General features: G+C 38.0%; 1 protein-coding gene across 1 annotated transcript in view; it reads right to left on the bottom strand.

Annotated features, from left to right (window-relative positions):
* The window catches only part of LOC124038747 (CUB and sushi domain-containing protein 1-like), a 374,488-nt gene that overhangs the window by 180,614 nt on the left and 176,507 nt on the right, over positions 1 to 17,367 (bottom strand). The window contains 3 exon segments of the mRNA XM_046354821.1: positions 6,636 to 6,757; positions 9,938 to 10,062; positions 10,472 to 10,553. Of these exon segments, the coding sequence (XP_046210777.1) occupies positions 6,636 to 6,757; positions 9,938 to 10,062; positions 10,472 to 10,553 (329 nt within the window).

Raw genomic sequence — 17,367 nt, 5'->3', positions numbered from 1 at the left:
AGTTTAATGGAACTTAACACTAATATATGTAGATTTGATAAATGTGTGTTTAATTAGCCTGCTGCACCATCTGTTTGTATATCAATCGTCATGCCTTGCACTTCAAAGCACACAAAAACAATACATTGTCTAAGGATCATTGTGGCTTTGTGGCAATCCATTATCCATTAAATGTCAATCTTCTTGGCATAACACCATTGACAACTCCAATACAGCAATAGCCACCTGAGAGAAATCACACTGCAAAAACCAATGTGTGCTAAGATTGAATTCCAACCTATGCTTTAATAATAATAAAAAACAGACACTGTCCAAATACATGTAGCAATGTGATGAAGTCATGACAACTGGAACAAGCCAAAATACAACCCGAGAGATGGACAGGGTTAAGAATAAATGAGCAATTACACAATGACCTGCCATTTACAATTACAATAGAATATAGAGAGCGTTTCATTTCTCAGTGTCACCACAATATCCATGTCCATGGTAACTCCCTAAAGCTGTGCTCTAACCGTATATACAGTATATATTGAATCAGGTGACACCTGTACTGTTGGGACATTTTTACTAGCCTTCTCGTATGTCTCTGGGATAATATACCGTCAATAGAGGTAAACATGTGTTGTTGGTTTTTACGCAACTGTGAGCACCTCTGAAGTTTTTGGACAAGCAATCTGTGTGGAATGTCAAACTTTGTTTCATAGTAAGCAGTTTAAGGCAATCTTAAATGAGAAGTCTACATTACCACCCTCTCAAATTACCCTGTCAAAAACCAATAGGGTTTTTACAGAAGACTAAGCAATGGAGAAAACAGAACTCATAGTCTATATCAACACAATTGCATGCTGACAGCACATCTTCGTGATTGTTCCTTTAAGTGGCCTGTAGATATTATTTTAGGGCACTATTGATTCCTTTGTTTTATTCAGAACCGAAAGGCATGACAACTGGTTCAATGGTTCTGTTTTGTATTCAATTGTTGATAAGACTTCTAAAATGCTTAAAACCTCCCTGTGACTTTGTAGAGATTGTTGATATTTTGTAACTCACCCCAAATAATCAATGTCTGGTTTGAACACTTGTCCCTATACATTTAGCCCATTTTGACCATTTTGTGTCCCAACAACATTGTTTTGTCAAAAACATCACACTATTTGTTTATATATACTGTCAACCAGTTACTTACACAAACACTAACACATCGGGGGTAAATATATTAATGTGTCAATGACTATATTAATTACTGAATGGATTATACTCCTTGGGGTAACCTAGTCTGATGTATGATGGTATGCCAGGTGACTCTCGGTTTAGAGCATAACATTGAAGTCCAATTGTAAGTTAAAACATTCAAATGATTGTATGCACAAAATTAAAATTAAAATGAATCAAAACTTGCTCCAGACATGCACATAGTTGTTTGAGGTGCAGTTTACAAAATGGAATATTCCCTACAAACAACAGTGTTATCTTGAAAGAGGGTCAACTGGCGGGCATTTTCAGAACCTGGACAGTTCATTGAACTGTGGACATCTAGACTTATCATATACATACACTTGTGTAATCAATGTAACACATGATGGTTGGCTTATGATCACAAATCAACTAGGGATCTGATGAGGCAGCACTACTTGTAACACTGAATGTCAGAAAATATTAGCTAGAGAACAGGTCGGAAGAAAGAAACATTTTATGAGGTTGTTCATACTCTGACCTGCTCATACATTGAAAGCAATCCTTCTTCCAATTAGATGGAGAACATAATTCCTAAGCCCAAAACATGACTATCATATCTTCCCAAACTAGCAAAAAAAGCCACAGAATGGATGTTCATTTGAGCTGAATGTGTCCATGTGTTCTAAAAAAAACTCACGGGTTTGTTTTCAAAACCCAAGTTTTCCACCAAGATAAATGCTCATGTTTGAATAATGGCATACCACAAATTAGAGAAGGAAATAATGAAAACTTGACTTACACAGCAAGTAATTTAAAAAGGGCACTTGCTTCTTTCAATAAATATAGGTAAAAACAACTTTCAAAAGAGTAATTTTATTACAAAACAGACTACTTTAAAATAAAGATTTAAGATATTAATAGGTTAAAAGAAAAGGAACAAACTTATCAGTCTACACAGGAGACAGTCAGGAACATCTGCCACAACCCCAGCCATTGGAAGACAACAATCTCAATCAAAATCTCTAAGGACCATGTACTTGGTGCAAGATACACTACATATGAAAAAGCATGTGGACACCCTTTCAAATCAGTATATTCGGATATTTCAGCCACACCCATTGCTGACAGGTGTAAAAAAAAAGATCAAGCACACAGCCACGTAATCTCCATACACAAGCATTGGCAGTTGATTGGCCTTACTGAAGACCTCAGTGACTTTCAATGTGGCACCGTAATAGAATGCCACCTTTCCAACAATTCAGTTTGTCAAGTGTTGAAGTGGAAACGTCTAGGAGCAACAACGGCTCAGCGGCAAAGTGGTAGGCCACACAGAACAGGACCGCCGAGTGCTGAAGCTCATAGCGCGTACACATTTTCTGTCCACTCACTTCCGAGTTCCAAACTGCCTCTGGAAGCAACGTCAGCACAATAACTGTTAATCGGGAGCTTCATGAAATGGGTTTCCACAGCAGAGCAGCAGCACACAAGCCTAAGATCACCATGCACAATGCTACAGGTTGACTGGAGTGGTGTTAAGCTCACCGCCATTGGACTCTGGAGCACTGGAAACGCATTCTCTGGAGTGATGAATCATGCCTAACCATCTGGCAGTCTAACGGACGAATCTGGGTTTGGAAGATGCCAGGAGAAAGTTACCTGCCCTAATGCATAGTGCCAACTGTAAAGTTGGACTAATGGGCTAATACAAAAATAAATGTATCTTTCCTCTCTCTGTGTTTCACAATTGTCCTTCAGTCGCAAGAGGCTGAATGTATCTCAAAGGAGAAAACATCAGAGCAAGCAAAACAGCGCCCCTCTGTCTCTCTATGTGTAGGCCATCTATCTGACGCTGTCTGGTCCAAACGAGTATGGCATTGTTGCTGACTATAGCATTGAAGGCAAAGGAAGCCAGCGACTCTCTGGTCTCCCTTGACAAAAAAAAAAATGTGCCAATCAGAGTTGAGCTAAACTAAGCAAGCGTCAAGGGAAGCCAGCTTGGATTTGGCGTCACTCCTATCAAATCCCACTGAGAGCGTACATCATTGTCAGAAAAACTTTAATTGTTGCATCTATTTGTGTTGTTGTCCTCCGGTGGCTAGCTAGCCAGCTAACTAAAATTGGCACTTTCCTAAATTAGCCATGGATGGAGATAGGGATTTGGACTTGTGGTTTTACTTAAATCTCCATACTGGCCAAAGTATAACAGCAATTCTGATCCAGACATTAATTCATACATTGTTGTGCACCTGGCCAGAGAGGATGGAAGTTGAGTATGTAGCTAGATGTAGAAGACTCATGTTAACTAGGTAATGTTGCCCATGAATGGAAGTTAGGCTAGAGAGCAAGCATTTTAGCCAGGTCGCCTAGAACTATGAAAAATAAAAGCATGTACTGTATGACAAAGTGATAGACTGCTTTGTCAACATGAAAGAGAGGGGGATGGAATATGTTAGGCAGCTCCTGTTTCTTTGGGACTTTGGTACCTCTCTGTGGTTCTAAATCAAAATGTGTTTAGTGGTCCAAAAATGTCAGAAACATTAACTTGCTTGACCATGCTGTACATGCAATATACTTTGTGGACATCACTGGACAGAAGTGGCTATCGGGTTTTGTGATAAAGCAAAAGTGTTGTTGAATTAATTCTGCCACTGTGTCTCCTTATTGTCTCGGCCTTTAGGCCCATGTATCATGTTCGCAAGGAATATGAATTAACAGGTTATAGAGCAAACAACGCAATTATCACAACACATACAGATGAAGTCGGAAGTATACATACACCTTAGCCAAATACATTTAAACTCAGTTTTTTTTTATCCTAGTAAAAATGCCCTGTCTTAGGTCAGTTAGGATCACCACTTCATTTTAAGAATGTGAAATGTCAGAATAATAGTAGAGAGAATAATTTATTTCAACTTGTATTTCTTTCATCACATTCCCAGTGGGAAGTTTGCATACACTCAATTAGTATTTGGTAGCATTGCCTTATATGTTTTGTTTATTCAGTGTGTAACTCTGTGTTGTTGTATGTGTCGAATTGCCATGCTTTATCTTGCCCAGGTCGCAGTTGCAAATGAGAACTTGTTCTCAACTAGCATAGCTGGTTGTGAAATAAAAATTGTTTCAAAAAATGTGTTTAACGTGGGTCAAACATTTCAGGTAGCCTTCCATAAGCTTCCCACAATTAGTTGGGTGAATTTTGTCCCATTCCTCCTGACAGAGCTGGTGTAACCGAATCAAGTTTGTAGGCCTCCTTGCTAGCACACACTTTTTCAGTTCTGCCCACATATTTTCCTGAGGATTGAGGTCAGGGCTTTGTGATGGCCACTCCAATACTTTGACTATGTTGTCCTTAAACCATTTTTCCAAAAATTTGGGAGTATGCTTGGGGTCACTGTCCATTTGGAAGACCCATTTGCGACCAAGCTTCAACTTCCTGACTGATGTCTTGAGATGTTGCTTCAATATATCCACATAATTTTCCTACCTCATGATGCCATCTATTTTGTGAAGAGCACGCCTCCTGCAGCAAAGCACCCTCACAACATGATGCTGCCACCCCTGTGCTTCACGGTTGGGATGGTGTTCTTCGGCTTGCAAGAATCCCCCTTTTCCCTCCAAATAAAACGATGGTCATTATGGCCAAACAGTTCTATTTTTGTTTCATCAGACCAGCTGGCTTTTTTTTAATGCCGGTTTTGGAGCAGTGGCTTCTTCCTTGCTGAGCGGCCTTTCAGGTTATGTTGATATAGGACTCGTTTTACTGTGGATATAGATAATTTTGTACCGGTTTCCATCCAGCATCTTCACAGGGTCCTTTTCTGTTGTTCTGGGATTGATTTGCATTTTCGCACCAAAGTAATAGTTCAACGCTAGGAGACAGAACGTGTCTCCTTCCTGAGTGGTATGACGGCTGCGTGGTCCCATGGTGTTTATACTTGCGCACTGTTGTTTGTACAGATGAACGTGGTACCTTCAGGCGTTTGAAAATTTCTCCCAAGGATGAACCAGACTTGTGGAGGTCTACAATTTTCTTTCTGGGGTCTTGGCTGATTTCTTTTGATTTTCCCATGATGTCCAGCAAAGAGGCACTGAGTTTGAAGGTAGGCCTTGAAATACATCCTCAGGTACACCTCCAATTGACTCAAATGATGTTAATTAGCCTATCAGAAACTTTTAAAGCCATGACATAATTTTCTGGAATTTTCCAAGCTGTTTAAAGACACAGTCAGCTTGTGTATGTAAACTTCTGACCCACTGGACTTGTGATACAATGAATTATAAGTGACATAATATGTCTGTAGAATTACATGTGACATGCACAAAGTAGATGCCGTAACCAACTTGCCAAAACTATAGTTTCTTAAAAAGGAATTTGTGGAGTGGTTGAAAAACAAGTTTTATTGACTCCAACGTAAGTGTATGTAAACTTCTTACTTCAACTGTAGGTTGTGATATGGCTTTTTGGGAGGCCAAGTGACGCCAAGTGACTAATTATTTATTTCCAATCACTTTGAAGAGTTCCATTTCCTTTAAGGCACTCTTTCTTGAAGTATCCATAATTTACAGCAGGAAATATGAATTACTGTTTGCTTTATCTTTAGTGCTCTGACCCCTATGTTGCACGAGGGATATACACGACAAGTAGAAACCATTAATTTGAACAGTTTCAAGTGGGCCCTCTTTATGAAATTAGATTTTTTTTCTGCTAAAATGCCTCATATTTGTTATGATCATTTAGTGAATTTAATGCCATTTGTACGCTAATGCACACAATGGCATTGCATTAACACGGTAACATAATCATGATTATGTGATTGAACCTCCTCCACCACGGAATAGATATTTATCCATTGCATCAGCATGATTCCAATACGGCTCTTGAAACTTTTCTGACATTGAGGTGACTGAATTCAAATAAATCATTTTCACACAGAAATCATCTCCATTCTTGCTGTTAACTTGTGGAGTTTATTATTCAAAGAAAATGAAATAAACATGGAATATGCCAAGTATAAACAAATAGTTTAATCGCTGAAAGAAAACAATGCATGATAATGAAATGTTTCCTTAACAATGCCAATGAAGCCATCCAATGAAGTCATGGGTGGTTTGGCATCATGCAGGGTAAATAAATATACCACACATTTGTTATAATTTAAAGGTTTATGCCTCACATACTATTTTGCAATACAGAACATGTTGCCTTTCGTAAGATCTGTCCTATTGGGTCACTGTCACAATAAAATATATTTCCCTTCATTTAGAGTCAAAACATCTTTCAGACTCCATCCAAAATAATGTGATAATGCCTTGATACTCGACTTGCAAAATACTACAAAAAATGAATTAAATGATTGAAGTTGAACCATTCATCTCGCAGAGGGATTCATTAGCAAGTATATGAATGCTGATAACTCACCGTGTTAAAGTGAAAGAAGACAATACATCTGACTCACCTTCCCATTGTCCACTGCTGTTATGACCCAGACACAGTGGGCATTATTTTCATACTGAACAGGGTAATTAGGGGACGTGATGAAGCCCTTTGGTCCTCTTAAATTAGAGCCACATGTTCTCGCTGTTGAAATCAAATCAAATACATCCATCAGCAATGAAACATTGGAAACAATGCAATGATACAACAGGTGATATACATCCCACAATCACACTGAGAAAGATGAGCTATTTGGTAAAGCAATAACCTCAACCAACTCCAGAAATAGACTTGACACTGCTGTACATTTCTGTAAAACAGTTAGTCGTGGAATGCATTTAAGGTTGGAAGATGGACACTTTCTCTACAAAAATGAGATTCCATGTGTTGCGTCATAGAAAATGTGTCTGGAATCTTAAGGTTGGATTCCAGCCTTCTGAGAATCCAACCTTAAGTGGTATCCTTCTACGGTGGTGTCCTTCATTGAAAGGCTGGAAGCCAATATGCTTGTTTACAAAACAGTGCCTTTTAATAGCACCTAATTACTCAAACTTTATCCACTCCACAACAACTGAGGATTGGTGAGTGAAATCATCTAGAGGTGAAGCTGAAAATTATTAATTATGAAATCTCTGATGACTATGCTGTGCGCCTGTTAATTATCAAAGTGTCAGAGGGTTCTATAGTCGATAGAAAAAAATGGCAAAACGAGCACATTCTTCATTTACAGGTCGGAACAACAGTCTATAATTAACTAAATAATCACCTGGGATCATGCCCATCCGGGAGAGAAAAGAACAGCAGTGTATCTCTGAGCAGGAGGCTTTGTAACTTCACATTTAATGGCTTCTACCTGTTACTTAGCTCCGCATGGAGGGGATGGTAGTGGAGAGAGGTTTGGGGGTGAAGGGGTAGTAGAGTGTTATTCTTAAAGATATTCATGGGTGATGCTGTGACAAAAAAGTGTCTGGATCAATCAGTACTTCCCAGGAATGGTGCTATGAAATTGTCAAACATGGTTAGTCTTACTTCTGGATGGTTGACATACTGCCTCATTTCATTTTGATTTATGTTATCTGGAGGCCTGTGTCCTCTATGGCTTTGAAAGTTAGAACTCTGCAGATCTCAGCTCGGAACCCAAATTGAACCAGGTTGTCTCTGTTGCGACCAAATATTTACATTCCTATTTGCCAAAACGCAATCTGGAAAACAAATGTTTATCGTATATTGATAGTAAATGTAGCAATTATATAACAAGAGAACAACATTTCAACCTTTTTCATTGTCAATAATTCCATCTGCCCATATTATTGATGAATAATATTAATAAGCTCACTGATTTGAAACCACAAGATCAACCAAATCGGCTAAATATCACGGCTAATAACTCTATATTAAAAATGCTGTGATTGAAGAAAAATAGTTTGGAGATTAAAGTATTAAAGCATTTAGGTTCATTATCATTTCTACACACTTTCTACCTGGTTTAAGTTCAGATTGGAGTATCAGTTTAGCCACAACATGCTTTCATAAGTGTGCCACTGGGCATTTAAACATGGAAATGTGGGTAATATTTGAGACATTGATCAATGAGATTCATTACATTTACATTTACATTTAAGTCATTTAGCAGATTCCAACCTTTATTCACACACTTGTTGAATTCCCAATGTGTTACCGCTATAGTCCCCCGCCGTCTTTAACTTAGATTTTTTTGGTTGAAATGGAAGCGTGAATCCAACATATGAATTATTAATTTGTAGACAAACTTTAATTAAATCCAGACAATGTCAATGGCATAGATGGCACTATCCAACCAGTATATACATCTTGATTTGATTTGATACATCTCCTTCAAATGTTGTTATTTGGTTGTATTGACAACCAAAAACAATCCAATATCCAGTTTGTCTACAAATTAATAATTAATATGTTGGATTCGCCACTCCATCTTAACCAAAAATCTAAATTAAGGAATGGGACTTAATTGAATCTATTCAAAATCTTTATTTGATTTAGTCCTATACTCTAACTTAGATTTTAAAATTAATGATTAACTTGAAGATTACATTTGAAAATCAATCAAAGCTTGAAACCCTAGGCCTATTTATAATGCCTATTTTTTAGTTTAGTTTAACCCTGAATTGAAACAACAGCTGTTGATGACTTTGCAAATGCTATATAGGCCTAAATGGTATCATTTATGATATATGAGGACATAAGTATGATTGCATTTAATTTGCTCCGTTAAACCTACTCTTTGGAATGACTTCGATAGCAACAGTGAAAATATTTAGTTATTAAGAGAGCTCTCAATAATCATTCTCATGATAGCACATTGGTAGAAGTCTAAGCTAAGCAAGGCTGGATTTGGCTAAAACCCTAGATGAGAGATCAAATTAATAATTGTAGATAAATCAATGATCCAGTAGGAGATGCTGCACAGCCTATAGTTGAAGATCAAATGTTGTTTCAAAGGTCCAAATTCAAATAAAAAAATACATGTGGAAAACTTGATACAATGATGACATAATCTTCTGGTTGAAGTTTCACCCTCAAAACAACAGTTACTTTTTTCAAATCCAATATATTTTCCACATTTCCAGTTTGGTAGCACTTAACCCAGTCTATTGTATATGGACTGCTATAAATATATTTTAATAAAACATTTTTTTAAATGCTTCCCCCAAATCTAAATGGATAGGGATTACAGAATTGTTTTCTATATATATATATATATATATTATTTTTTAAACTTGAATTTAGTCAGGGGAAACCCATTGAGAGCAGGATCACATTTTCAAAGGTGATAAATAGTGTATATAGCAACAACAACAAAAAACTTGTAAAAATAAACCTTTTCTATTTTTGTACACAACATGTGCTAACAAAAGCCTACCATGCAGTCATAATAATTTTGGGAGCTCATGTGATATTCATCCCAGCTATTAACACTTCAAAGGAAGACAGCTTGCAGTTACTGCCTCTCACAGATGGCTAACAACTGCATGTCTCAATAAAGAAAGAGGGAAGACGTCTCAATGCTTTTAAATCAAGGGGATTGAATCTTGAATAGCCTTTGTAAATTCCAGGTAAAGCCATGGTAATATGAAGAATAGAGAACATTCAAGTCTTTGACCTGGGAGGTAGTAGGTAGCAGTTACATCCTCAACATATAAGCATCTCTGTACTGTAGTCCCTCACCATTGATCACCCTACGCACCATTGGTGCGTGTCCCTCATCTCCCTTAATAACAAGATGGGAAAATGTACCAACAGAAATGTGTTGGGATGGGAAAATGGTCTGCATGCATTCACACTTACTGCGGCAGATAGGTCTGTGGTCACTCCACGCGGCCAGTGTCTCTGTCACTCTCTGGCAAGTGATGCTCTTTGATCCCTGAAGCACATAGCTGTCATCGCAGGAAAACTGGATGCTGGCTCCGACCCTATGGGAGTTGGAGAGACAAATGACCATAAGTGATTGACCGGTTGTACAGAGCTCACCATCGACCCCTGGCCCCTCTATGCATGTGACAGACTTCCGTCCTCTAAATATCACTGTTTTTCTCTTGTGTACAAGTTCCCTACCATTCTCAAGTTGCTTTGTTTTTAATGGTTATAAGTAAGTCTGCCTCCTTAACAAACAAGTAATGGTCCTTGTTGAATTAAGGTATCTTCTTTAAGAGGGTCGTATCACCTATTGAGGGTGTGCAATTGCAGTCACTAATGGTGATGGTATATCAGTGGGGGTTTAAAAATGCAACACAGCAGGGCTCTCGCACTGATTAAAGCTGTTCCACACAGTTCCCATTACACTGACGCCAAACCTGATAAGAGTGAAGAAAAGGCACCCACTGAAAGTCAAAGCCCATCCTCTTCCCATTCTCTGGAATACCAGGATCTGGACAAACGTCTGCTGCCATGCCACCTTGGCTCACTACAGAAAGAGGATAAAAGGTGGAATACAGAGTGGTGAGGGAAAAGAGGTACAAAACCTATTGAAATACTAGTGACAGATATAATAAAATAATTCCATAAAAGTGGTGCACCACAAGTATACTGTATATACGGGGCAGGTATGGAAAAAATACATATATGTATTTTATATATATATAATTATCAAAGTAATGTGATAAACTGACTGTACAATATTCATGACTAATTCATTCATTGACACTACAAACTATACACACTGATGGTTAAAAAAAAGTTGAGTTTGCTACAGAGGCTGGGATACTTTTAACAAAGGCCCATATCGATACTCCATAAGAAGTGCTGACAAGAATCTGAAAGGTATTACACTAGAAGCACAGAGCCAGGAGCAAGAGACAGCGGCGACAAACAGCACCCTCACAATTATAGTATTAGAGCAATAAATCTCATTTCATCTTCTAACAAGATCACGCGCCATTAGTCTCAATGAAGGAAAAATATTCCCCTATCTCTGCCATTAATTCAGATGCCATGAAATAATACAAAGATGAGTCCACTCACAGTTACTGAAAACTTAGATCATTAGTAGTAAAATTGTCAATTAAAACTTTTGGCGTCAATTTGGCCTAAAAATTGCTTTCGGAATGGAAAATGCATTGATCATTGTGCATTGTTTCATGTAATACATGTCTTGAAGTAAAAAGTTAAAAGTCTCTAATGACCACAACACAGACTGCGACAAATCATTACACATAATAATCTTGCATCTAACACTACACAACACCACTGGATAATATCCTACTACACTTTTATAGTTTTATATCTATTCTAATATAATACACATTATTTAATGTTAGCGTATGTAAGCAAAATGTAAGTGAAAAGTAAGAAATTTGTCATACAATTTACAGAATAATGGTTGTTAAAGGAACAATATATTTTTATATTACATCGAACTGGTTTATAAGCTTTGTTTCAAGTGAAATAACTGAACAGGTGAGTCAACAGCTATAGAAATACAACAGCCTGTACAATGTTTCATCATAACATTTGTATGGGTTGCATTCAGATATGAAATATGTATTTGTGACGTGGTGAGGTTGGACCCAGGTGCCGAGAAGAGACCAGACGAGAAAGGATAAACATAAATACTTTACTGAGAAACAGTAGCCGCAGGATCACAGTACACTAGAAAAACAACCAACACTGTGTTTGAATACTCATACTAACCGCACTTACTGTACTATTTGTGATGTGAATTGAGTATATAGCATGCTTATTGGTCATAGTATGGATATCGTTAGTATGCCAAATGTTCCCGGATGTTAATGAACTTGAAATTGATGTTATTTCCATAATTTAGGGCCCATAAAGCAATTGTTCAGGAAATGGACAATATGAAACCAAAGTAGAACGAGAGCAGATACAAATTCATTGCTTTGAATAATTATGACAAATGTTAAAAAATGTTGATCAATGTAATAGAGTAATGACTTTTCAAATAAGTTACCTTACCCGTTATGTTGGCTGACAATTTGTTAGCTACGCTGTCCTTACGAACCACTTAGCATATCATCACAGCAGTATGTACCGGTATGTTAGCTCGCTACCTAACGTTAGTTGGCTACTTATAGATCAAACTTACCAGTATATTAACTATAAGCTATCTAACTACCTAACGTTTATTGACTTGATTATTCCCGTCATTCCTGGCTTAGCTAAATGGTATCATCGGTGTGCGTTCTCAATGGACATTCGGGTGCTTTGTAAATTCGTTCTGGCTATCTACTTCGATTTCAAGCACTCTTGTTTGAGTGTACCAGGGCGAACAATAATGAATTTACGAGCGCTCAACACCCGTTGAGCACAGTCACCAACGTTCTGGATAACATGAAAACTGCCTAACCAGCTCGGCTGGTTTATAACTTTCAATGAATATATGGAATTTTACCAGATAATATCTAGTGGCCGTTTTGGGTACTTCATAACATCACAGGTGTCTGTAATTATCTCTGGCCCTATGTGTTGCCTTATCACATGTAAAATATACACTCACCCAGACAGTTTATTAGGTACACCACACTGTTCATGAAAATGGATCAATCCTACATACAGTGAGTAATGTGGCCATGGCTTGCTATATAAAGCAGGCAGACCAGCATCGAGGCATTCAGTTACTGTTCGATTGAATGTTAGAATGGGCATAACGAGTGGGCTAAGTGACTTTGAGCTTGGTATGATCTTCAGGACCAGGGACGTCGGATCCAGTACCCCAGAAATGTCCTCCCTCCTGGGCTTTTCACGCACGACAATGTCTAAGGTTTCCCGAGAATGGTGCAATAAACAAAAAACATCAAGTCAGTGGCAGTCCTTTAGGCAAAAACAGCTCATTGATGAGAGAGGTCGAAACGTGTGTGCAAAACGTCATCTCGGAACACACAACTCGTCGATCTTTGTCATGGATGGGCTATTGCACTGGGTTCCCCTCCTTTGAGCTAAAAGTAAGAATTGAGGAGTGGAAAAACGTTGCCTGGTCCGATGAATTGTCATGCTGATGGCAGAGTCATGATTTGGCGTAAGCAGCATGAATCCATGGACCCACCCTGCCTGGTGTCAACAGTACAGGCTGGTGGCGGTGGTGTACCGCTGCATGATGCCATTGCGGCATAATGGAATAACATCCCTGTGAATCGTTTCTGACTTGTAGTATCCACGCCCCGAAGAATTCAGGCTGTTCTAGAGGAAAAGGGGCGTCCGATCCAGTACTAGATGGGTGTACTTAATAAACGGTCTTGTGAGTGTATAAAATAATTTAAGAAAATATTATTTGAAAATAAAAATTGAATGATAAACCTGTAAAAAATTATCCTAAATATAAACCATATATATAGTGAATAAGTGTTTAATATGAGGGTTTCTGCATGAAATATCCATAATATTTTTGTACACATTTGTATTGATTTTACTATGTAAATATGTCTTTGTTGGAAATGTTTTATTGCCAAACTGGTGACAGTTGTGAAAAAACTAAACATTTGGAAGTGTTGCAGAGTTAATTGGAAATAATGCAATTATTTTCACTAATTAGGCTATTTTCTCTTGAACCATATCATCTATCCACTAGAAACCCATGGACAGTATGGACACACATATAAAAAATGAATGCTATATATGAATATGAAATACAAGTTATTCAAGTATAAATTACCAAAGGAATCACAGATTGCCATAGACTACATGTGAATTACCAAAAAATCCAGTAACATTGGTAAATTACCGGTAGCTTTGCAACCCAAGTGGTAAACATGAAAAATCATGGGATGGCTCCGCTCCATAGCACATCCAAATCTACCATTCCTGTGCCAATGTGTGTTGGTGTTCTCACCTTAATTTCTGCATCATTCTGTCACATAATATCAGATGGTTTACTGCCCCCAAATCACATTAAATCAGGTTACACACAATTTTATCTCACTCTGTTGAAAAAAAACTGGTGCAAAAAGCTGGGCCCCCCCATTCCCTTTGATGTACTGCATAGTAATCCCAGACTACAGCATCCTTTCATAACCATTTCCATGAGTGAACGCTCAATATACAGTATGGTATTGGTTTAAGTTACAATTATTTTCTTTGAAAGATCAACATGCTACATGTGAAATGGCATATTGGAGGTTACATTCAGAGTATTTGAGAACATATTAACCTTGTTCCATGAAATCCAATGTAATAATTTATAATGCTAATATGTTCATTTCAAGCCAAGGTCAGAGAATGTGTTCATGGATTTGGCAGCATGGACAGCCAGTGCTACCCCTTTTGATAAACGTCTTTCTGTTTGATGCTGACTTCAAATGTCATCTCTGTTTATTGCTGATATCAGTTTGTAAAGTTACACCCTGCGATCAAAGCTTATGTCCAGCTTACAGATGTGAATTTTGTACTAACATATCTGTTTCCTGTTCTGCACAATGATCATCCTACTCCACATTTTTGTGTTAGGACTATGGTTTGAAAATTAAAAGGATCATGACTTCAATTTCATACTAATTTAACAAAGATATTTTAGTTTGTCAGCTGTTTTTTTGCAGGGAATTTTTAGCAGGGAGAACTACAACTGAAAGTTTCTGTTCCCTCTCATAGCCTCCACAGTTCGACTTCTCTAGACTACTATTATAGTGAATGATGAGCTCACATAGCTCACTTCTGCTGCGAAAGGTAAACTTTCCACTCCATCTTTAATGACTACTATCATTAAAGATCCACGGATGACTTCGTTAAGACACATATTTGAGTACTGTTAACGATAACAAACTGAAATTTGCTCCAAACATAGATACCAATTTGTAAAATAATTTAATTTGAGAAAAGTTTTATTTATTCCATTCATATTATTTCATTGTAAATAGAACTACAGTGACTCTATTTTATAGATTTTCAAAATCTCTTGTAACCTTTTGCATGGCTGCCTAGTTTGGGAATTTGAAGTGAAAATAAATATTTGGAACAGAATGAATAGATTGTGATGCTATTCAGTAAGGTCATCAGAATACTGTACAACAGATGTATCTCAGAAATATTTACCTAGCAAGTTCTAGGTAAAGCCAAGACAACTTTAGATAGTGACCATTGCAGCTTGAATATAGAATTATAATTTCCTCCTTCGTGCTGTAGTTTTATACTACCTAAGGTTAAGTGCAATAGAACAAAGAACTCTTTCATCCCACATGCAATCAATCTGTGCAAACCAAACCAAAGAAAGGGTAATGAATTCCCACACTCTATTGTATTCTCACAGTTTATTCGACACTTGATGGTAAACACAGGCTCCACATAAAGATAGGTGGAATTTTCATCCAGTGAAAAATGTGAAGAAACAACCTTGGTGATGGATGTCAGTCATCTTTCCAGCCATCAACAAAATTTACCAACAAAATTGTCCATTTCAATGCAGATAAGAATCATTGAAATGTAGCTGCAGTAATTAGACGTCTTGGAAGATATTACGAGTAGGCTGTCTATACATCCGGGATTTGGCCAGAACCCATAATTTGACACCTCTTCTCCTTGAATGAGCACCATGGGATCTTTAATGACCAGAGTGAGTCAGGACCTGAGCTTAATCCCTCATCTAAAAGAGTCTGGTGATGGTGATAATATGCATAACCCTGTGTATGAATGACCAAATACGTTTTCCTTTGCTGAATTTAGGACGCTTTAAAGGCCGTTAAGAGTTACAAACTTTGTTAATAATTGTCTGTGCTTGTTGATACTATTCAAGTATATAAAGATGACTTTTTCCATGCACTGCATTATGTTGCATTGTTGACAAGGTTGCCTTACACCAGCGTCACAAAATTGTGTTTTCATAATTGCTATTTGTTTATCCATCCAGGACCTAATATCACCATATACCTGAGATTCAAATTCCAGATTGCGCATGGTGCCTCACTTTTGAAAAATCAGCCATTTAGTAACAGTAATTGCAATAGAACATGCTTTGTGAAGCTTAGCATGGCGCACATTACTAATACAATTTAATGTGGTGTTCACCAGGGGATTGTTTTTCCCCATACTATTATAGATAGCATCAAGGGCATCTTTTGGAAAACACATTATGGAAATTGGGCAAACATTAACGCCAAGCAAACACTGCTTGTTGGATAATGGTTTGTATGTGTGTGGATATGTGTGAAAATGAAAATCTTAATTAATTACGCACATAATTATGTGTGATACTCATAGTGTGATACTCATAGTGGTAATGTCCAACTGATAATCAAACATTTTACCACTTTTGGATAAATAAATATGAAAAACAAATACTATGACCTCAATTATATGGAGACATTCTCTGTAGCTCAGTTGGTAGAGCATGGCGCTTGTAACGCCAGGGTAGTGGGTTCGATTCCCGGGACCACCCATACGTAGAATGTATGCACACATGACTATAAGTCGCTTTGGATAAAGGCGTCCGCTAAATGGCATATATTATTATTATATATTATTATTATTACATTTCTTCCCTGGATACTCAGAACAGTGTTACTAGCAAGGTCTGAAATACATTTTGGTCCAACACCCAGTGTGATTTTTTTTTAAATCACTGGCTTTCTTGTAACAGCGTTTCAATCCAAGGTGGTCATTCATCAGGTCAAAGAGATTGCATGTGCATGTACTGTACATATCCATAAACACATCAGAAACTACCTGATCACCATGCATATGTGACAATAGTGCTAGTACGAACTTGGACCCAGGTGCAGAGAAACACAGCAGGCAGAGGTAAGGGTAAATCCAGAATATTTACTAAGGTCTTCATAGCAAAACAACAAAGCAAGGGCACACTAGAAAACTGAACAAAACCTGAGCAACTGGCCTAGTCCACAGAGGAACCTAAATAGTCATCAAGTAGGTGATCCCAATAAGCCCAATCAAGGTCACCTGGATACTAAAGGAAATCCAAGGGTGCTCTCCAGTGGCAACCACAGGTAGTACACTCCAGGAAGAAACCCTTATCTTAACTCAGGCTGCGATGACGGTTGGCCTGTCGTTGAACTTGAGCTGAGGACCTCAGGAGCGCTGACCGAGGCCTCTCCCAGGTCCAGCAACAACGAGAGATAAGGCGTTGAGCGGAAGGAACTGTCACTTCAATCTCCTGATCTGGAAACAGGGGGGGCTGGTAACCGTACAACACCTGGAATGGTGACAGGCCAGTGGAGGAACACTGGAGAGTGTGGTGTGCATACTCCACCCAGGTTAAGGAAAGCGCTCCACAATAACCAGGATGACCGTGTCCCTCTGAGGATGGAAGGCACGTG

The sequence above is a fragment of the Oncorhynchus gorbuscha genome, linkage group LG06 (assembly GCF_021184085.1).
Source record: "Oncorhynchus gorbuscha isolate QuinsamMale2020 ecotype Even-year linkage group LG06, OgorEven_v1.0, whole genome shotgun sequence".
In the NCBI taxonomy this organism is placed as follows: Eukaryota; Metazoa; Chordata; class Actinopteri; order Salmoniformes; family Salmonidae; genus Oncorhynchus; species Oncorhynchus gorbuscha.
This window is presented reverse-complemented; position numbering and strand designations above follow the sequence as displayed.